The sequence below is a fragment of the Sinohyriopsis cumingii genome, chromosome 2, assembly GCF_028554795.1.
Source record: "Sinohyriopsis cumingii isolate HCF-2022 chromosome 2, ASM2855479v2, whole genome shotgun sequence".
Taxonomy (NCBI): Eukaryota; Metazoa; Mollusca; class Bivalvia; order Unionida; family Unionidae; genus Sinohyriopsis; species Sinohyriopsis cumingii.
The window spans coordinates 104,144,416-104,168,093 of NC_142962.1; the positions used below are offsets into that span (position 1 = coordinate 104,144,416).

Genomic DNA, 23,678 nt, shown 5'->3' on the forward strand with positions numbered 1-23,678 from the left:
TCAATAATTTTGTCACACATCATTATGTGTCTGAATTCAATGGGAAAAATCAACAGCAAAATTAGGTTAAGAAAAAAGAAACACATATACGGTTCATTATGTTCCAGGGTCTATGAATGGTGTCTGTACAAATTTCATACCGCTAAAATTTTCTCATATGCGTTTCTGTGTACATTTATCCATTGCAAATTTCCAATAATTAACACTTGTATGACTACAGCAAGAATAATTAACAATGAACACATGCTTTCAGCATGCATATAACTTTTACTTCAGATTTTGTGAATATCAAAAGAAATGTGTGAAAACTACTATGCTAATCATTGTGCAATGTGCAGAGAATGACTTGAGTTTGTGAACTTGCTTTTCCATAACAGTAAATAATTTTTATAAAAAATAGGAAATTAATAACGAGTTCATAAACAAACACCATACCCATGTAAAACCCGAGAACTAAGTGCAGTAGACCTGCAATGGTCACGAGTCACTTTTATAAAAATATTTAAGCTGAATGCATGTACAATTTAATAGCCATTCAATTTCCAGCGAATAAAGCAGACATTATTTACTGGTCAACTGACTGCATCTAATAACATCACCAAGCCCAGCAAACGTGTTGGTGGCTTTCATTTTTTGATGTTTATTAAATTGTGAGAATCTTTTATCAACCACCGCATTGTCTGCTTCTTGGTTGTGTATGCAATTAATGAAGAAACACATGTCAGCTATTGTTTGAGCAATGATTGTATACAGAATTAATTGAAGACAATCACAAAGACAACTTACTGGCTTTACTCATGGATCAGTAATAAGTAACATTTCCGATAATGTTTATTTTGGCATAACACTTCAAGAACCTGGCGAAATTGTTAAATTTCAGAAGCTATGCCATGATCATATTATATTAAAATTCATATGCTAACTCTTCCTCATAATGATAATAAACATTTTACACACTATTTCTTGTACTTAAAAAATTTTTTTAAATTTCCAGGTACAAGAAAAATAAACGTACATGTATTTAACATTTCAGGAACCACGCCACAATCGTATTGATTACAAATTCATATGTGAACTCTTCCTCAAAATGATAATAAATGTTTTACACTATTTTTCGTACTTAAAAACAAAATATTCCTGGTACGAGAAAAATACATGTACATGTATTTAAAATTTCAGGAACCACACCACAATCATATTATATTCAAATTCATATGCGATCTCTTCCCCAAAATGATAATACATTTTGTGTACACTATTTCACGTACTTGGACCCAAAAAAATTTTTTTCATAAGCAAATGAATATACGCAAATTCGGGAGCCACACCATGACCGTGTTATATCTGAATTTGGGTCGCGTTATAGCGGGGTTGCACTGTAACTGACTAAATTTGAGTAAAATGCAAACAGTATCAAACTTAGTAGCAAATATTCTCACATACTCCAGGAACTGGCTTTTTCTTTGTTTTCTTCACGTTCCCTTTCTTTTCTGCTGCTGTTCCTGAGGAAGCCTCTGTTGTTATTGTTCTATGGATGGTTGCAGATGAAGAAATGTAAAAGGAATAAATTATGTATCCAAAAGTATATGATCTTTGTCATGCATATGTATTGGTTTGTCATGCTTGATCCCACTATAATTTTGTATGATATTACTGTTTACATACTGTTTTTGGAAGCCATGGAGAAAAATATTCTGCTAAAACTGAACATAAAACATGTGAATAGTAATTATGATATAAAATACAGTGGACAGAAGAGATAGGTCAGTTTAGGACAGATCAAGCAATGTGCAAAATATGGTCATGAGCTTTTATTTCAAATCTGGAGGATTTTCATCAACCCAATTTTTAGCATGAAAATAGATAAAAATAACTACTTAACAAAATGTCCTTTTTTATATCAAAATATGCACATCATCTGATTTCATCAGTCCTTTCACATTAACTTGTTACCTTTCATGCTGTCCTTATATATTTTAATTTAGCTTTAATTTTTGTTAATTGCAAACCAACAAAGTTGTTTAAGTTGTAAATTCATTCACCAAGTGACCGAGACATACGTATTACATACAGGGCACGGAGAAGCCAAACAGCACTTGTCCTTTATTCCTGGAAGAGCTAAACATGTCTGCGAACATATGGTCAACAAGTACCCATCACCAGTGAAGAGTAAAATTTGCTTGTAAAAATTCCTATTACTGAACATTTTAAGAAAAATATTTTTCTAGTTACACGCTGTTCATTTCCATAAGAATTCCACCCCTATAAAAAATCTGCTGACAGTGCTGTTTAATTCACGCAGGTGTATGAATTAATGGATTATCCCAGAGAAATAAGTTAGACTTTTTTATTCAAGAACTTCTGTACAGAAATAGACTGCAATAGAATTATAAGCAAAGAATATTGTCTGCCATGTCATCAACTGTGGGATCAAGTGGAAGCATTCAAATGTCATGCAGAATAAAACCAGAATCAAATTCCACTATAAACTTTAAAAAAAAATTTTCAACTTGTATTTTTTTTTGAAGTACATGTATTACAATTCTTAACTTGAATTAGGAAGGAGAATTATGTTAGTATTCATATTTTCATACTACAATGCACAAAATATAGCTGAACATAAATGATATATGGCCAATATTAACATAAGAAATCTGCTACTTCAGTTGGTTATAAACTTTAAATACATGCTTTTGAGAATATAATAAAAAAGAAAATTTGCTTGTCCATTGTGAATACTGGGCATGTTTCATCTTGTGGGTGAAAAATTATAGTGTTTTACACCTGACACAACCAAATATACTAGACTATATGTTTTCAGGAATATTGGCAGCTGAAAAGAAGGCATCAGAGTAACACTGATCAATATAAATACTGCACTGAAACTTGAGAATAATTCAAACTCTCCAGTGCCAAATCATCTTCACTAACCGATATGTTAACCTATCTGCACCTTGGTGGATCGATCCAATATTTCAGTGCTTTGTAATAGTGACACAGACTGGATTTAATGAGCTGCTCCCTTAATATGTAATGCCAACTAATTAATGTGTAACAGTGGTGTACTGTACATTATCCACAAATGGTGTAGGCAACTGACTTCAAAAGGATCCTTTAACATCGAAAGTATTACTATGTCCCAGAGAGAAACCATCACAGGTGTATTTGAGGAAAAGGATGTATTTGTGCAAATTTAACACAGACCAGCAGTGGAAAATTACTTATTTAGGAATCTATTCCAGTTGTGAGCTCCTCTTGTCTCGATCATGTAGAATAAAAATCTGAACAACTTGATTTGGATTGGACGCAGTGGCTTGCTGCCACATCCAATGAAATTCACAGAACCAAAGCACTGAAATATTGGATCGATCCACCAAAATGTAGATAGGTTAACACATCGGAACCTTGGCTAGTGAAGATGCAGATCAGGTAACTTTCAATTTTTTCAGGTTAAACATTTCGCAATAGTTTCAAAAAATGTATGGGCTGCATCAGAAAACTGATATAATAAGTAAAAATCAGTCTATATTACCTCAGTTCAATAAAGAAACATTAAAACTGCAAAAAAATGATCAACTTATCAACAAATATTATACACAATAAATGGAATAAATCATTTAGTCCATCATACACTACACGAAGCAAGGTGGACTATGTAGACCTTCAGTTTTCATCACTACAAATAAATGTGGATGAATATGACACCACTGTCCCAACAGTTACATCAAGCATCTTGATGCCAACAATCTTTCTGGTTGTGCAGTAACAGGGTTCATACAGAATTCTGAATGATAAATTCAAAGACTTTTCCCAAACTTTCAAAGACCATAAACATAGATTTCCAAGACCTATTTTTGCTAACATTTTGTATACAAGTTATGTTATATGAGAAAACAATGAAAGCAAAATACTACAATATTGTTTAATGATGAAATGAAACTGTACGGTTCATCAAAAGAAAGAAATCATGAAAACTCGACTACATCCAAATCTAACAACCTTGGACAATTTTATTTGTGATTATGGAAAGAAATTAAAATGTGTGGGCTTATTTCAATTTTCAAAGACTTTTAAAGACCTCAGGGTAATCCACTCTATTTTCCCAAACTTTCGAGGCCTTGAAAATGCTAGCTCATTTTTCCCAAATTGTCAAGGACCTTCAAAAACCATATGAACCCTGAATGACACAGCCCATGCCTGTTGGTGAGTTCCAGTGGATCAATCCCATGGATATAAGTATGACAGCAACAGTGATATTGGATAGTTTTATTAAATTCACATTTATATCCAGAAAGGCTTCACAAACCTCTTAAAAACTATCTGTGGGCACCAGAAGCACTGTCAGTGTCCTGCATGTGGTTGTCCCCATATCATTGCAAGATTACAAATAACACTAGATGCTAGTGAGCTAGTACCAAATCTACACGGCAAGCTCAACTATGTAGTTCACATATGAATTTGCAATTATATCTGCAGCTGGGATGCTATATGTAAAATCCACGAAGCTTTACAATTTCACCAGCACACATAGGTGGTTCTCCACATACAAACAAATACAAACCATCGTACTGCAGCAACCAGTGAATTTCATTAGGATTTCTTTAAACCAATGAACAATGCTGTGTTCGGCAAGACTGTTGTGAATCTTTGGAAACACAGATTGTCTGTGATAGTAAAAATTATAAGGCTTATTGCTGACCCAGCACATTGATACACATGGATATCACTTGGTGGTAGGTGAGATCATGTTGGTAAAAATTATAAGGCTTATTGCTGACCCAGCACACTGATACACATGGATATCACTTGGTACTTGGTAGGTGAGATCATGTTGGTAAAAATTATAAGGCTTATTGCTGACCCAGCACATTGATACACATGGATATCACTTGGTACTTGGTAGGTGAGATCATGCTGGTAATATGCAGCACTGACTTGATTTATTGGTGCTTACCCAGATTTTTGATCATTGTTAGAATCAAGTTGTATATCATTCCAAGTACCAGGGTATTTTCTTCACAGTGTTCAGGGAGCTTCACTAATGCAGCAGTAACATCAGTGCCACCAGGATTTTTGAAAATCTGCATTTGTGTTCCCAGTGATTCCCACAAATGTGAACTTCTTTGCACCACATCAAAATACAAGTTCCAGTCAGAGCAGTTCTGCCATTATGTGTTTGAATGAATTTTGTATCTGCAGTACAAGATTTCATGCAGCATCACACACAATATGAAGGCATGATTGTGTTATGCATCAATTGTATGATATTGAACATGACATCAAGAAAATGGAAAAGCTCTGATGCTTTTACCACCATCAACTTCTCTGGCCTAAACCATCCAATCATGGTGACATGCTTCCAAAATCAATCTGTGCATTGATTATTGGCCATTTCGCATCAGAGAAAACCAAAGTTGTTGTTAAATATGACTTTGAGATGGATAATGTGAGATCAGTTGTACATAATTGTACCATCAGCAGAAGATCAACTGTATTATGATGTAGTCTGAGATTTTATGATAGTGCTCCAGCCATTAACCAAAAAGCAAATCTTTCACTGATGATTTCTTTTTCACAATTAATGAACCTACTACCTTGATTACATTGAAACATGTGAAGATAATCCTGACAGGTAAAATTATATGATGTTTTAACACCAAGACAATGCCACAAGAATATTTTCCCATGGCTGACACAAAAACACACATGATCTATAAAACAATGATGTGCACATGTACAGAGATGCCAAAATTTACCTGTCAATCATAACAATCAGTTACCCAGGTACCCAATCAAAGGGAAATTGTATTAAATGCGAACCTTAATTGATTTGTTGTAGGTTCAAACATGACAAACCCCAAGAGAGGTATAAGTGTAATTATTACTAATATGAGTGGCAAAATAGCATAATCTAAGTATACAAAGAGCAATCTATAATTATATTACATGTCATACTTACAGAAAACTATGAATAACGTACATTTAGCTTTGCTACTTATCTGAATCTGAAATTAAATTTTTTGTCACAAATCGGATAAATCCATGTGAATTAGTAATTGCAATTGATAAATTATTTATGCATAACATTCACTTTAACTAGTCTACATGTCTACAGTAATCTGCGTGATTAGTGGTAAAGTCCAAAAATGTTGTATGACATCACTATCAAATTCTTATCTCAAAATTTTTCAAGTGCTTATGATTTTTTCCTTTTCTGGATGCAGCATGTTTTTAAGTTTAACAAAATCCCTCTCCTCCAACATTTTCATTCTTATAACATCCAACAGTCACATCAATCAAGCCCATTTATCACGATATCTGAAGCCATTTATTTTCAATTTAGACTGGTCCGCTACATATGTGGTATAAAAATATAATGAATCTGTGACACGTGGTTTCACATTCAAGAAACCCATTTGATTTCTTGGAACTGCTTCATACACATACTATAAATAGAAAATAAGGAAATTAGTTGGAGGTCTAATGATGAACACAGGGGCTCATATCATTGTTTCCAATTTAATGATCAGTCATATATGTATCATATAACAAAAAAAGTTGTAACTAGGTGCAGCATGTCATTTTCCTTTGGCCAATAAGAAGGCATTATTCCATTCAGCGAGTTGCACCTGCATATTAAGCAGGTGCAATCATGGCAATATCTAGAAGTAGTGTGGGAAAATGGTCTGGCATTCTTTAAAGGTATGAGTAACCCAAATTTTGGATAGGCATATCAAGCTGAATGCCCGAGCTAAGCATTGGTAGCAAATTTATTATGTTATGTGAAACCTAGCTTGAAATATGAGCATTGATTCTTAAATAGGTTGTGTGAGAAAGAAATGTCCTTCCTTGTATTATTATACAGTACATGACAAGTACATTTTAAACAATGATACAACCCCCTGTGATGATGAATAAATGCACACAACACAAGCCTCAAACTATAATCGTTATTCTATGTCTTGATTTGAACCTGGAAGCTTTTTTTTAAGGGGGTATCCGGTTGTCCGTTTTATTACCCGGGTTATTATCAAAGGGACAGGTACCTGGTAACATGGGTACCCGATGGCATCTTTACACATGTACCTAAATAATTTGAGACAACTCAGCTGCAAGATTCTCATGATATTTCTTGGCAATCACATGCATGGTCTCGCAAACACTCATTGGACCTGGTGTGCTGCCTACCACTTGTGTGATGAATTCAGAATATGCTCATGTGGATCACCTCCAGCCGTATAGTTGTCTGGCTAGTGACATGACCAGTGGAACAAGTAAGTATCACGCTCGTTTAAACAAATTTATTTGATGTATATCATGCCCACTGCCAGTAATGTCATGGCCATGTTCTTTGAAACTTCTTTGCAGTTACAGAGATGTAACCGCAGAACATGTGATAAAAGTTGCAGAAACCACCACAGCGATGGTTACCATGAAAGCCAAAGCTACTAAATCCCTGTGGTTCAAGAAGTGGCTACAAGTCCAGTGGTGGCTGAAGTAATGGTGCCATGCATGTGCAAGTATTGATACAGTCTGTTATATTTAATAAGCTTGGCCTAAAAAAGAATGAGGGCTGTTCCAGTAAAACATATACCTCCCCAGTTGGCACTTCAAAAAAAGTTCTGAAGGAGGTTGTGCTTCAACTATTTTGATTCCGACAGTGGAAGGTTGGTTAGGAAAATCACTTCTGTTGTGGGTTGTGTTTACAAAATGAGAAATTGCTGGTGGGGCTGTCAGAAGAAAATAGCATTAAAAACCCTGAATATATATCTAATATCACATCTAACCCCCGTCCTAATGGTCTAATGTGAATAAAACACTGGGTCAGAAAATGATGCCAGTACAAACTATGTCAACGTCGCGGATATAAAACATGTGCTTTGCATAGTTTCAATTTTTATTAAACTTTTAACTTTAAAAGTGCATTTTGCAATGGTATTCATGCTGCCAGTAGCTGTGCTGATATTTATGACAGAATTTAGTGGCTGAAAGCGCCACCTCAAGTACATGTCAGTACATAAAAAAAAACATGCTATAATAGCTGGGCGGCAATATCAAAGGCTTTGACTGGCAGGTGGGTGGGAAAATCTACTTTATTTACAGTGCTTGAATTCACAGGCAGAAAGACCCAGAGATGTACATGTGGTCATTTATAACAGTACATCAAATAAACAATTTGAGCTTTCATTATTGTGTTCATTTCCGAATGTAGCAGAATAAGCAGTGCACGTGACCTCAGAATCATGACATGCTGAGACTTAGATTTGAATGAGTATTTTGGGGTTCAAATGCAAACTGACGAAGATTGTAACAAGATTCAGGAGAGTGCTAAAGTTGCTAGAACTGATAGCTTGGATGGTACAGTAGCCAAGTGTAAGAAAGTGTGTGATGCCTAGCTTAGTGCTTTGAATAAGACCTTCCTTGGATTGACAAAATTCAGACTCACTCTGATGGACAAACAAGAGCTATGTCAGTGTTATAAAGAATGTAGAAATTAAACTCAATAGCAACCAATAGTTCTTATAATTTGCGTAGTTTTCTGGGAGGGCACTGCAACATTTGCTGGCTGGACTCCTATTTTTACCAAAATGGGAGTCCTGGACTCCTAGTTTTAAAATCCTAATGAGACCTCTGGAAAAATTTTCTTTTTGGAACAGAGATATCCAAGAGAGAATACCCATGGGGCCATACCTGTGAGATGTTGAAAATTGCACAAGTAACTTGTTCAGGCTAGTTATGCATATGCATTTCAGACAACAGGAAATGAAAGGAGTTCTCAGCACAGAATAATATTCATACACAGAGGAGGAGGATCATATTAATTTCACAAACAATTAACAGAATTATGCTCATAGGGAACATCAGAGAATCCCTATAGAACATAATTATGTGTGTGTAGATCTCTAGTTGGCACAACCACTATGGCAACAAAAGAATAACGAGACAAACTTTCATATCATGCAGATTTATCACCAAATGGAAGTACATGCTCTCTATGTGCAAAAATTAAATCACATTAAACATAAGAGACTGACTGATCTGTGTAAACTCAAAGCAAGATGATAAAATTTGTCCTGTTTGTGTTCCGTTCTTCCTATTTATATTTTGATCATGGTGATATTTTCTGCAGACCTTTTGGTACTTAGTTCCAAGCTGTCATTTGGTATTTGTATTACAAATTGGATTACTATTATCTAGTACACAACATTTTGAAGCAGTGTCATTAACTAATGATGAAATTGATGACAAAATACTTGATGTCATTCTGATTTATGGACTCTTTACTACACTACTAATCTGTTAATCCTGATTCTTTTTTTTACCATCTTCTTTAGTTTTACTGGTACCAGAACTTTTAATAAAATTGTAACTTCTATTTTCTTGCAATCTAAATATTTGTAATCATGTATTATTGTCAAAAGGTAAAATGTGCTTAGTTTTGTTGTAAAATCTAAAACTATTAATTAGCAAGGGACTAAAGTAAAAAGTGGGCCAACTTCATGTGTGTATACATTATTGCCATATTACAGTGTTGTTAGAATCAATAGAATAGTTGTACAAGATGTATTTTGCAAAGTTGTAGAACCATGATTTGTACTGTCACCACATAATCCATTTAAATAATAATATCATTATTTCTGCATATTCCTATCAGTATTTTCCCAGTGGTATTAATTTTCTGATCTGATGTTGTTTGTTTCTTGTGCAATTTTTACAGATCAAAAATCCTCACATTATCATTTAAAAAAAACAATGTAATCTGCACCAAATTGAGTTGTTTGAGAAGAAATTCATTTTTTTAACCCAAAAATCACTTAAGCTATGAATTCAGGCATTGAAGTCTCACATTAAATAACATTTGAAGTAGCCATGATAGTAATTTAAGATGCAACTATACTAGTTTCACCTTTGGTATATTCAAATCTTGAATTGATGGAGGAACGTGGCTCCAAAATAAACACATCAATTTTAGAACCTGTTCATTGACTATGAATCAAGTATATAATCCTATATAATCAGAGTCCAACTGAATTGTTAGAAATTTTTTAATTCTTTTGACATCATAATTAGCTGTCAAATATGGAGTAAACCTATGGTCTTTCTTCTATCCCAACTAAGACCCCACCACAACCACATGACCACGCCCAATGATATCACAGTAATAATTGCTATACAACTAGAGATGACATCTCTTTGAGTATTTTGATTTCAGTAGAGCCTTAACAGAGTGGAACAGTAAGAAAAAGTGACAGATATTTAAGTGTTAGAGAGATATTTAGCAATGACTATTCCTCCCGCCACTACTCCCTCACTGGAGATCACACACACACAAAACTTAGAGTAAATCCTGAAATCCTGGCAGCATCCCTGCAGGGGAGATAACTTGACTATTTAATTTTATTGGTCTCTGGTTATCCCATGGTATTTCTGTTACTTGAACATTATTTTACAGTGTGTCCAGTCAGCGTGGTCAAAAAAGGCTTACAACCATTGAGAGTTGTTGAAGGACTCACTACAGATATGAAAGAATGAAAACCATACTATAAATCAGTGAAGATAAAATAGAGTATATATGGGTTTGACTGTCCCGGATTGGTTGATAATGAAAGTAAGATTTTAGTAAAAAGAATCTTTTGACAGCTTGTCCTACTTGTAACTGAAAAAAGTGAGGGACATTGTTTTATTAACATAATTTCGATCCCTTTACAAATCAGAGTTTGGAAGACTCGTTACTGAAATCAGCAGCTGATTCTTTGGTGCAGTTTTGAAAGCACACATTTCAAATTTGTGTAGGTCCATAAAATGGTGCAGCTGTTATGGTTTTCTTTTCACAAAAGCTGTCATCATAGATGTGTCTATACTGATACAAATTTGATCATGAGCACTCAAAATTTTAAGTTATTGAATTTTAATATCATGGTGTTTGCAAAGGTTTACAGGGGGAACTGAATTAGTACAGCGAGTCCTGAATTCTTGAGTTTTGTGCAGAAACATGGAATCCAAGCAGAATACAGCCAGAAATGTAGATGTTTTTAATCTTGGATTTAGTCTCTCTGTTGCATTTCACATTGATATGCATATTCACAATTAGTACAGTACAGTAGTAGGAAAACTAAGTGATAAATTTAGATACATATCATAAACAAGACAAACAGTATGTGGGGGGACAAGATCATAAGAACAGGCTGGAATGGAGAAGTATAATAAAAACAATAATGAGTAGAAGTGTGCCTCTTGTTTTATGTTTGCAACATTATTTTCTCAGCTTCAGTAAGAAATTACATCAAAGGGAAGATAATAAAGTGTACAGTTAACTAAACCAGTGTGAATTTAGCTACTTAAAAGATGTATCAAATCAATTTTAACCTTCTGGTTATATCTGTTCTGGTCTGTTTCTGTCCATTCTGGTGATTATGTCCACTGAATCAGTACGGTTGGAATTTTTTTTTGCAAATTTGGCAGATTATGATTATCGGTATACACTGTACTTTAACCTGAGAGATGTGAATAATTTTATTTATTGGTTTGTTGATTCTGGTTGTTGCTCAATTCAAATGTATCATTGAAAAACATTGATGCATTCTCATACTTTGTTACAAATATTTATTACAGATGCATATCTCCAGATATTGGTGAATATAGCTTGAATAAGTTATAACAGTTCTAGCTGGAAGAATGGACATTATTAGAGAAACACTAAGAGATGCTAAAATGTAAACTTTTTGGCAGTGTGTGATGCAGGATTGCTTAAGACTTCTCAGTCTCACATGCTCACCATGAAAAATCCATTTGTACCAACTGATGATGACTTTTTGGTAACTGTCAGAAAGGCATAATTGATGATATTCAATGGTCTAAACAAATTACTAGAGTCAAAATTTATAAACTCATACAGCTGTGGCAAAAATGATGGGCTAGTACCTTTGCTGCTGTTGCCACAGTGGATTAGTTGGTTGATTTAGTTTGGTCTGGTTTTTTTTGTTTTTTTAAACAATATATTAGGTGAAGGAAGAACCCCGAAAGACCAACCCAAATTGGTTGATTTGTGACAAAAACTCTGTGAGATGTGCAAGTGATGTAAAAGCTAGCACATTAGTACACTTGGGCACATGGAGCCTCTGTTGATTTGATGTTTATCTCCAACAGCCAAAGTCATTTAGACATGAAATCTCGAGTTTCGGTAGATCATTATGGCCTTTACACCATTTTCAGATGAAGACTATATATGGCAGCCAGTTTTACTGCTGAAGAAAATCCAAGTTCTTTTGAGATGCCAAACACCACTTATGTAGAACTATTGACCTTCCATAAGTAACTGACAACATTCTCATTTACACATTGGAGGCAAATAATCACATGACAAGCATCTTGTACAACTCAGCCATGGAAGCCCCTCAGATCTGTATCACAAGACAAGCATCTTATACCACTCTGCCATGAAAGCCCCTCAGGCCATAGGTATAAGTCTCATATGAAAGACTAGAAGTGGGAGATAAAACCTGTAACAACTGGATTGAAAGTGCAGAATGTTACTGATAGGCCATCAGTGATGACGATAATGCTGTTGACAATACAGTTAACTGCAATTACATTGATTTTATGAGTACTCTGGGGAAAATGATTCCTTGACTTTCATCCATTTTTTAAAATCTAATTAATGATATAAAAATGTTTGACTTGCTATATTTCTTTTGTTTTTTAAAACTTTATATTATTCTTGCAACAAGCATAAAAATAAGACATCGGTAATTGAAATATATGTTCTTACAAGAGATGATACAGTGTAAAAGCAGGCAGAAATAATACAACATCACTTACACTGGCATTAATGGGTTTTATTTTCTGACAAATTATGTATTAAAAGTTTACCAAAACTTTTATTGAAAAAAATAATATCAAGGAAACATAGCATCTGACCACACATTTAGAGCAAAACAAGATTTAACTATTATTCTAATCAAAAGCAGCATGCCTGAGAACAAAGAAAAATAGCAAAACATAGCGATCACCTTCGTAAACACAGTTTAGTAAGGATACAAATTCATGATTTATGTATTAAAATAGAAATCCCTATTATAAAATCTGTATTCATGGACATTAAATTAGTAGGTATTAAGGGACTGATCAATGACATCTACAAATAATAAGCCATAATAAGCCACCATGCAAATTTGTGATTTCACAGTATCAGAGACATACATGGCTGACAAACTAACAAAAGGACAAAAGATTGATTATAATGAATGAATACAAATAAAAATATGCAGCAGATTAAATGATATCTAAGTATTCAGTGGATTACCTCATGCCAGCTGTCATTTAAATTGCTTCTGTTCCCAACCCAGTATTAAAATCGCTTCTAATGTCCACAAACCCACAGCCAGAAATTATGTTTAAAAATATGCTTCTGTAGGGGAAGTGTTTTTCGATTAAAACATATCTGACGGTGGATCATACTTTTTTTTAATTGCTTCTATTGTGGGTTGGTTGAATTTGAAAGTGCCTTCCCCCTGGGGGTATATGTTTTACTGGAACAGCCAATGAGAAGGGGTGTTGTCAAATTTGCTAGTTCTTGTCCTTTTGACTGGATAGATTATATAGCAAAACTATTATCTTACTTAAGAACCAACAAAGTAGCTGTAGAGGTTCTACTGGTGATGGTATTGTGAGGTTGTACCTTCTTACAAGGTGTCCATTTTATTTTATCTATCGTTACCTAGAGGGTGATCGCCCTCAGTATTGTTGCCCGAATTGAGTAAATATTAAAATAAAGTGTGAAATTATAGATGGAATAAATAGAGATCTGAGCAGATATATAGAACAGAATGACACAAGCCCCTGTACGTGGAAAAACAAAAATTTAATCAATTACATAAACAACTATGATAATACATTACATAAACAACTGTGATAATACATTACATCAGGAAGATACACTTCTTTTTTAAATAAAACTTTCACCGAATTTCAAACAAATATATTTATATAAATAGCCAATCTGTTTTAAATGATAGAATTAGTTCATCATATAATCGAGTGAACAATCAAAGTCATTGCCTTGTACAACTTCATAACCTGCTTATTCCAGTCCACTCCAACTTCACTATGGTGGTTCCTCAAGGTCCTTTTGCTTTTTCCCCTTTTCCAACCTCCCTACTGTCTTTCCTCTTTTTGGCCCTCAAACTTTGTGTGTGTAGGTGAATAGGTAAGTATGCAGATACTTTGATAACTAGGTACGTGGATACTTCAGTGGATAAATCTGTGGAGCTATTTCCCCTTTCAAAATAAACAGAGAAGCAACCTAAATCTTCTGTCAGTTGTCCTACTGGAGAACAGATCATTACTCCCCTCTCGTTATGTCAGATATCGTTCTATCGGAATGCAAACAGATACCAAAGGCTATCTAGTTAAACTAAATGTGGCAGACCATAAACAAACCTAGTTTCACAAGATTAATGTACTTCCAAATGGTTATTTCATCACCAATTCCCATTAACATTACATGAGACATAACAGTTCTGTTCTTGTCTCAATTACACAAATGAATGAAATTCATTACACGGCTTAACTACGTTATTTTTAGCAAATACACATATTCAAGTCTTTATCATCTAAGATCGGTGAATTCACACGGATTCATGTAACTCATATCAACTAAAGTAATGCATGAAATCTTAGAATATCCAATTCCTATACAAACAAGACGACAAATTCAAACAATTCGTCAAATATATACATGTATAAAGAAAATCATTGTACGAATTCAGATAGATGAACTCAACACAGTTATACTCATATTGAGAATATTGATCTATGAATTTAAACAAATAAATCCATGCAAATATAAGCAAATAAATTCAAGTAAATCATTATATTGGTATCAACTAACTACATGAAATTGACGCAAATACCTTGTGCTTTCAAGCTTTGTTCACTTCTACTGCCAAAATTGTGTCTGTTGACTTTCCAGACATCCGGCCCCTTTGACCAATGTTTTATGAGAGAATTTCTTCCAAATTCAATCTCGGAGTCAACTTATATTTTTACTCTTGCAGGAATAATGCAGACTGACTAGATTTTTTCAATGTGGGCAACTGAACCCCAAGAAATTATGTGTGGGAACCACACCCCTTATTTAGCATAACAAATCAGTATTAAATATATTTACTGCCTTTTATAACTAGGTACCAAAATTGTGGTCAGCATGGCTTATAGAATTCCAAACAACAGATCTGGAAAAACTCAGATTCTGACAGTTCTGATATAAAATCGAAGTTAACCTCCATTTTTCTAGTTGTCTAATGGTTAAGTAAACAAAGGCTTAATTAAGAATCACTTCCTCTCTTGACACAGACATTAGAAATCATTGCAGTATAGCGATTTCACAAACACCTGTCCCCATAAATCTAATTAATTGTTCTCTGTCCCAAATTAATGTGTTCTTCATAGATGGACAGAAATTTGCATCCTTAAAATAGCATCTGACAAATGGGTCTAATGGGTATATGGGGAGAAGTTTCAAAAGCCTGCGGCAATAGGCAAAGAGTGGAAGGAATTTCAATAATGTAAAAAATTATACAAGTTTAGTTGGGAGTCACAGAGGAAGAATGTTTTAGTGAGGGCAGTATGCCCATCAATGATTTTGCAACTGCAGGCCATGACCTCGTAGACAGGTTGGAAATGTTCATGGGATCAGTTCATGCTGCAACAATGCACCAGAAGTCATTAATGAGGCTGTATCAATTTGCCAGCTGTTACTCACCAACATCATGGAAAAGGGGATATTTCGCTTGTCAATTCACAAACTTGTCTGAGACATAGATGATGCATTGGATGATGAATTCTGTGTTACATGAAATCACTAAAAGTCATTGTAAACACAACCCCAGGTGTTACCTTGATGATCACGTTTTCATCAATTAAACCAGAATTTTATGTGATTTGTGATTTGGATTTTGAAGGTAGCTTTAACAATTTTTCAGTCATATCACTACGATGTCTGCAGTGTTAGGGGCATCATGCTGCAGACATGTGGCATGATGTCCCACCCAGTCACATTATCCTGACACCTGGCTGACCAGTCCTAACACTAACCTCTTAATGCGGAGTGCCATGTTTACAACAAAATGTTTGCAGCGAAGGGCCGTTAAAACTCAGAAATGGACATCAAGTAAATCTGTGAAATACTTTATGTAATCAAAATATAAAAAATAGTTTCTTTTACAGTATTATAAGTAGAGTGTTGGAGACTTTACACCAACATGCATGATAAAAACTTATCCAATTGTGTACACCATAGTTTTGCATACTCTGCTGTTTGTATCCCTCTACCGATTTTAACAAATAAAAAAATAATTGATATAAAAAATGCATAAAACTTAGTCATTTCATTCATCATTTCTAACCCTGTTTTCACTGAGAGGTCCTTAGTGCCGTCAACTTATTTGCATTTAAAACTGAATGGAAACTCTCAATGTAAACAAGCAGGCAGACTGTTTTATTATATATTTAAAAAAGTCTATTTTGGTATAAACCGTGTCGTCTGCATTTAATATTTGCAATGTTCAGTTTTAATAGTTCTAAAACAAACTGAACCAATATAAAGAAGAAACTTTTGCATCACATGTTCAAAGAAATGTAACTCCAAAGTGTACAGAAATACTGAGATTAGTACTGACATAAACTACATCACATACTGTTAATTGAAAATATAACCCCACCCCCGCAAATATGGCGACAATCTTACTAAAGAAACTCCTGTACGATTCGAAACGACAAGAAGTTGGCAGTGTTGGGACCTCATAGCGACAATCAGGTTAGAAATTAGAAATTGATGACTGAAATGACAAAGTCCTGTGCATATTCTTGATTCGTATGTTATTCAAGTTGGTTGAGGTACAAACAAACGGGAAATTATGTGAATAATATACTGTCGTATATTTTCGCGTAATTTTAGTGGGCACACTGTATATAGTTCTTCGCTGCGTTTCTAATCCCCTGACATTGAAATTAAATTTTAATCCGCTAACCGTTTAAGTTTATTCATGTTGCACCCAAAACAACAGTGTACTTCCTCATCCATATCTGACTTCTTGAGACAAATTTGCAAATGTTAAGTTTGAGTATCTTTGGTGAATCGCATCTTATGCTTTCGTGAAAGAAAATCGGTGCGAAGGACAATTCTAGGAAGCTGCAACTTTATCCCCTAGTATTCGCACACCCTCCCGTTTGTTTGTACACCCCAGCCGATTTAAAATTTATTTTAAAAATATCCATCATACATATATATATAGGATATAAAAAAATGCACAAAACTTAGTCATTTCATTCATCAGTTTATTATTTTTAACCTGATTTGCGCCAAGGTGTCCCAAACACTGGCAACTCACTGGTGTTTATAAACAAACGGAAACCTCTGTGTTTGCAAGCAGACTGCTCACTGTCCTGTTCTAGTTTTTAGAACAGTCCACACGTGCTCGACACGGGCTGGATTTTGAAGACGATAAAAAAGCAATACTGTAATCTGAAGGATAAAAACTCATACGGATGACAAAATTACCTCCCATTACCCCCTTGGCCCGTTCTGACAGTGACATAGGACCCTGTCTATCATGGTAAAACCTATTTTAAGATCTGTTGGAAAAGAGAAATACTGCACACTTTTCAACCTACTCGGACAATAAACTTGAATGTAGAAGTATTTCACTCAATATAGGGAAGTGTTTCTGAACGAGAATGAGACAGGAATTTGGGTTGACGTTTTGCGAAGCTAATTTAAGCATACAGTAACACTGATGACATATCAGTAAATAAACTGAAGCAAATAAGAAAGAAAATATATAAAAAGTGTTGAAACAGTAGTAATTAATGAAAAATTCCCGGTTTAAGCTCACTTGGCCCACTACTACATTGACCATAACGTTTGACCCTCACCAGTAACGTATACGCAATTACACAGGTTGCTGAAGCAGCACTGTTTTTTCTTCATACATTTTGGGAAGATCAGTTTCATCGTTTTACATATATTTTGAAGACCTCTGAGTGAGAGTATTTTTTCATAAATTTTTAAGAACACTCGGTCAGCGTTTTTTTTTCCCGCTTAAATTTTGAAGACCGTTAGGAAAGCTTTCTCTGTATAGCGTTGAAAGAACAATTGACAACTTAAAGCGACCCTAACGTCTAGACCCATTTTAAAAAATATTTTAAGAACGAGTTTGAAATATTTATAATAAATTTATCAAGTACTCTCGTTCTCATCCTCAAAACTTTTGTTTACCGCCACCCCACCCCACCCCCCACCCCACTGTTTTTGAGTTGCTGGGCCTAATCCCCTTCTGGAAAAAACTAATCATTCTAACCACTTTTGGGGGCACTGGTTGATACGGCATGTATGTAAACACGTCTGTGTGTACCGAGGTAGCTATTTCTAGGCGCTCGTGGTCGTTGTGACACAGTAGATACCATATAGTTAATAAATTAACGATCGTATTTCGTTATTCTGTCTCGGTGAATACATGTACTTATAAAAGCATTCTCGAAACTAAGATAGATCAACCAAATAACCACAGGCCCTGTGTAGTGTTAAATTTTGACCCTTGTTGAATTCTGACCCGCCGGGTCATTTTTCAACGACCGTGATCAAAATTTCACGTTAAAATTTGACCCTTTTTTAAATGTCCTGTTAAATAACGACCCAGATGTAGTATTACATTTTGACCCTCGTTGAATTCTGACCCGGTCGGTAATTTTTTAACGTGATCAAAATTTCACGTTAAAAACTGACCCTTTTTTAATGTCCTGTTAAATAACGACCCGTTCAGGTGAAATTATGACCTTAGGGTAAAATGTTCTGTTATCAAAACTCAACGTTGATTTTTGAACCCGTTCTAAAATGAAATCAACATATTACTCAATGAGCTGTGTCTTTCTTAATTTTTTTTTCTTTTATCTTTTAAGGAAACAACTGTGTGCCATAGAATGTTGTTAATCTGTCACTATCGTAATTCTCTCCGTTATACTTTTTTTAAAATGTCTCAAAATGCGGAACATTTTCAAAATAGCTGAACTTTGCTTTGGACAAATTGGACAAACTGATAAATGAATGACTATGTTTCACTTCGGTAAAGTCGCAAGGTTCAGCAGGGCAGGTAAAATACTCAACAGTATATTAGCGATGATCAGGAGCGTAGCTGCCAACAAGGCAGAAAGGCAGCTGCCTACACAGAATTTTGACGATTTTTTTCAATGGTTTAAGTTTCACTCACGAAACCGATATGAAATCTATATTTATATAATACAATACATACGGAAAAGATGATTCATTAGAAGCAAAAACACGAACAAGTTAGTAGCAAACTCGACTTTATTGAATCTGTTCATAAGAATTTGACGTTTTCTTTTTATTTTTACAGTATTAAAACAGTACCAAGGTTCAGAAAGTCTCAACAAGATGCATGAAATGCCATCTCAGACCCTCTAGATTGGTACAATGTTGCCCCGTACCCACACACACCCCACTCCTCTAGCAGTTCGAGGCTTCGCCATTCAACATGCCTAATCATCAGTCATATACTAGCTACGTCCCTTTCTTTTTTAAATTTAAGGCATACATTGAATATGTGCGGTAGGTCCTCAGGCACCCGGCAATAATAGCAATTAGGATTGTGTGGGAATGGTCCTATGCGCTTGTCATAACTGGTAGCCAGTTTGGTTTGACCTGTATATATTCTATTAATTATCTTTTGATCTTTACTTTGGAGTACGGGTGGTTTCCTGTTTCTTTTGACTTCATTAATGATGTTGTAAAGTTTCCTACCTTGGGTACTGTCATTCCATTTTTTGCTGCCATTTTTTTTTTGTCATTAATGATGTTGTTAGGCTGTATATTTCGCTAACACTGTAGTCTAATTGGACGTGACTAGGTTCATTAAGTTTTTGTTTAGCTATTGAATCTGCTCGGTCATTTCCTGATATATTTATATGGAATGGAATCCATAGGAATTCTATGTGCTGTTTATTGTTGTTTAAGCTTTTTAGCGTTAAGTTGGTTTGTTTCAGAAAATTTTCTCCGTATTTGGTATTGTTGTTAAGTATTGAGGAGATGACGCTAAGTGAGTCGCTTATAATTACTGTCATCGGAGTGTTGTTAGTCTCGACCAATTTAAGTGCTTCTTTTATGGCCCAGAATTCTGCCGTATATACTGAGCAGTGGTCGGGTAGTCTATATCCTACTTTGATGTTTAATTCAGGGATGACAAATGCGGCTGCCGTTTTGTCTGGTCCTTTAGTTTTTGATCCATCAGTGTATATCTTAAGGAAATTTGAGTAGTTGGTGTTAATTTCTTCTGTTGTGGTGGTGTGTAATTGATGTTCTTGATCCTTTTTATTGCCATATTTGGTGAGGGAGATATTGATTTTTGGCTCTTCGTTGGTCCAAGGTTCGGTTCTGAAGTGCTTGTTTGTTTTATGTTAGAGGTTTCCATTGTAGACTGGTTCTATAAGTTCGTTCACTAATTTCCCTGTAGGGGTTAGGTGTTGCAGTTTATTGCTAAATGGTTTGTCACATTTTTCTATCGCTATTCTAGTGGGGTGGGAATTTGATTGGGATGTTAATTTGTCTGCGTATCTTAGAATCAGTTCTTGTCGTCGGAGACAGAGCGGGAGTTCTCCGGTTATTACTAGGAGTTCCGCTAGAGATGTTGATGGTAGCGCGCCAGTGATTGTAATGAGGGCTTTTCTTTGTATATTGTCTATTTTTGTAAGATGCTGTTTAGGTGCTGAGTTGTATATTTGGCATTCGTAGTCTAGTTTGGATCTAATCAGTGCCCTGTATAGGGTTAGCAGTGTTTCTTGATTGGATCCTCTGTCGGTCCCTTTAAGGTTTTTGAGGAGGTTGAGGTCCCTATTACATCTTTTAATTAATTCTTTGATGTGGTGTCCCCAGCTTAAGTGCTCATCGTAATACATTCCCAGGAATCGTGCAAATTTTTCGCACTTAATTTCATGATTTTGTATTGTCAGTGTAGGGAGATGCTTATTTATTTTACGTTTTGGGGTAAATATTACGGCTATAGTTTTTTCGTGTGCTAGTTTGAAACCCCGTTTGCCAGCCCACTTTCCTATGTTGCTTAAGCTATCTTGTAAGTCTTTAATTATTTTGTGGTTGGAGGGGTTTCCTGCTTTCCATATTCCACTATCGTCCGCAAATTGCGATATTTCAGTTAGGTTAGATGCCAAGTTTTTATCTAGGTCATTGATCATGAGGTTGAACAGAGTGGGACTGAGTACACTCCCTTGTGGAGTTCCGTTTTCGAAGGTTTGTAAATCAGAGTGAGTGTCACCAACTCTCGTTATTATCTTGCGGTTCGTTAGGAAGTATTCGATGAAGTTGTACATTCGGCCTGTTATGGCGTAGTGATTTAATTTGGTTAATGAGCATTTAGTCCACACTAGGTCGAATGCCTTTTCAAAGTCTATGAATCCCTCTGTGAGGTTCCTGTCTGATTTCCTTTTGGAAAGTTGAATAAGTAATTATTAGTAGAAAAAAAATGAGTGTTTCTTTTAGGTCCGAGCGCTTTTTTTGGGGGGAGGGGGGTAATCATATAGGTAATGTAAGATTTGGGTCTTAGGGGAATGTTTTCCTTCACGTCCTTGCTTCAAGTATATATACGGAAATACTCTAAGTCTGGCTACCCATTGTCGACAAGACATCAGTGAAGAATGAGTAGCAGAATAAGCAAACTGTTGGAACTCCAGATGCACCTGTAATATGCCAGGCGCCTCCTGAATGAGCTGGCAGCGGAGGCCATTGTAGAAGAAGGACGAATGAAAGAGGAGGAGGAGCAGAGAAGAAAGAAAGAAGAGGAGGAAAAGAAGAGAGGGATCAGGTCTCACCCTATGATGAGACCTAAGTGTGAGGCGAAACCTGAGGCGAGGACGCCTCCACAAACAATAGTAACAGTACCACAACGTCAACCACAGCTACAGATTCTTCCACCAGTAGTACAATTACCTGTGGTTCGCCCAACTGAAAGCTGGGAAGAAGAAATAAGGAGGCCACAACATCCTAAACTGCGACATAGAAGAAGAGAGAGGGAAGTTTATAGTATCCCAGAGACAGAAGATCGGGGTGCTGAGGCTAATCATCAAGCCTCTTCACTCCCATCTGCTACAGTCAACTGGGATAATTACTGGAGCAGAAGATGTGTTTGTAGAGCAAGACCTGGAAGGTGCCATCACTGACAGGTGTATGTAGAGTTCAAAAAAAAACAGCCCTTTTCAGGGCTAATCAAAAACTCTAAAAAAGAAACACTATTCAATTTGCCAATGTGAGAATGTGGAGTAGTGTTTATATAAACACTCCCTCCTTTCCTGGTGTAACTGTGTGTGTGTGTGTGTGTGTGTGTGTGTGTGTGTGTGTGTGTGTGTGTTTATGTGTTTGTAAGCGCTCACGTGCGTTTGTGTGGATGAAAGATTGTTGGGCTTTGTAAGCGCTGAAGTACGTTTGTGTAGATAGTAGAGAGTATGGTTTTTTAAACCTTCACGTGTGTGGATAGTATATTGTGGTTATGTTTCTGCTTTTCAGTGTGTGGATAGTAGATTGTGGTTATGTTTTTAGCTCCTCCCGTGTGTGGATGGTAGATTTTGGGGTTGATTTGGCATCTCTGCGTGTGTGGGTAGTAAATGGTGGGTTTGTTTCTGTTTCTTGACGTGTGTGAATGGTAAATTTTGGGGTTTGATTTGGCCTCTTCTCGTGTGTGGATAGTATATTGTGGTTATGTTTTGGCTTCTCAGCGTGTGTGGATAGTATATTATGGTTATGTTTCTGCTTCTCCGTGTGTGGATAGTAGATTGTGGTTATGTTTTTAGCTTCTCCCGTGTGTGGATGATAGATTTTGGGGTTTGATTTGGCATCTCTGCGTGTGTGGGTAGTAAATGGTGGGTTTGTTTCTGCTTCTTGGCGTGTGTGGATGGTATATTGTATGGTTTGATTTGGCATCTCCGCGTGTGTGGATAGTAAATGGTGGGTTTGTTTCTGGTTCTTGACGTGTGTGAATGGTAAATTTTGGGTTTGATTTGGCTTCTCAGCGTGTGTGGACAATATATTATGGTTATGTTTCTGCTTCACAGCGTGTGTGGATAGTAGATTGTGGTTATGTTGTTAGCTTCTCCCGTGTGTGGATGGTAAATTTGGGGTTTGATTTGGCATCTCTGCGTGTGTGGATAGTAAATGGTGGGTTTGTTTCTGCTTCTTGGCGTGTGTGGATGGTAGATTTTGGGGTTTGATTTGGCATCTCTGCGTGTGTGGATAGTATATAATGTGGTTAGTTTTTTGTCTCATTACCTTTGTGTGAATAGTAGATAATAATGAGAAGACAAAAGTAGGGGATGTTTTCCTTCACGTCCGTGCTTTAGGTATAAATGTAAAAAGGGCCCGTCATTCGCGCCATTCTACGGAATAAGCGAAAAGAAGATGGTAGCAGTATCTGACTTGTTTAACCAGTTGAAGGAGAGTTTGTATTGGATGATAGATGCGGAGTATGTAGTGGAAAGACTTGGACTTTGTAAACAATCTGAAAATAGCCAGGGAGAACATTGAAGGGATGATAGAAGAAGAGGTAAAGAAGTTGAGAGGTTTCATCTCGCCTGAATATGTAAGAGTCGGAACATTGAAGCAG

General features: G+C 35.7%; 1 protein-coding gene across 1 annotated transcript in view; it reads right to left on the reverse strand.

Moving 5' to 3' along the window:
• LOC149805529 (uncharacterized) overlaps positions 1–17,184 on the reverse strand; it is a 37,425-nt gene extending 20,241 nt beyond the window's left edge. The window contains exons 1-2 of the mRNA XM_089950133.1: positions 17,031–17,184; positions 1,444–1,528 (exon numbers count right to left, since the gene is read on the reverse strand). Coding sequence (XP_089806259.1) covers positions 1,444–1,528; positions 17,031–17,083 — 138 coding nt within the window. The 5' untranslated portion in view covers positions 17,084–17,184. The remainder of the gene's footprint in view (positions 1–1,443; positions 1,529–17,030) is intronic.
• Positions 17,185–23,678: the final 6,494 nt, after the last annotated feature.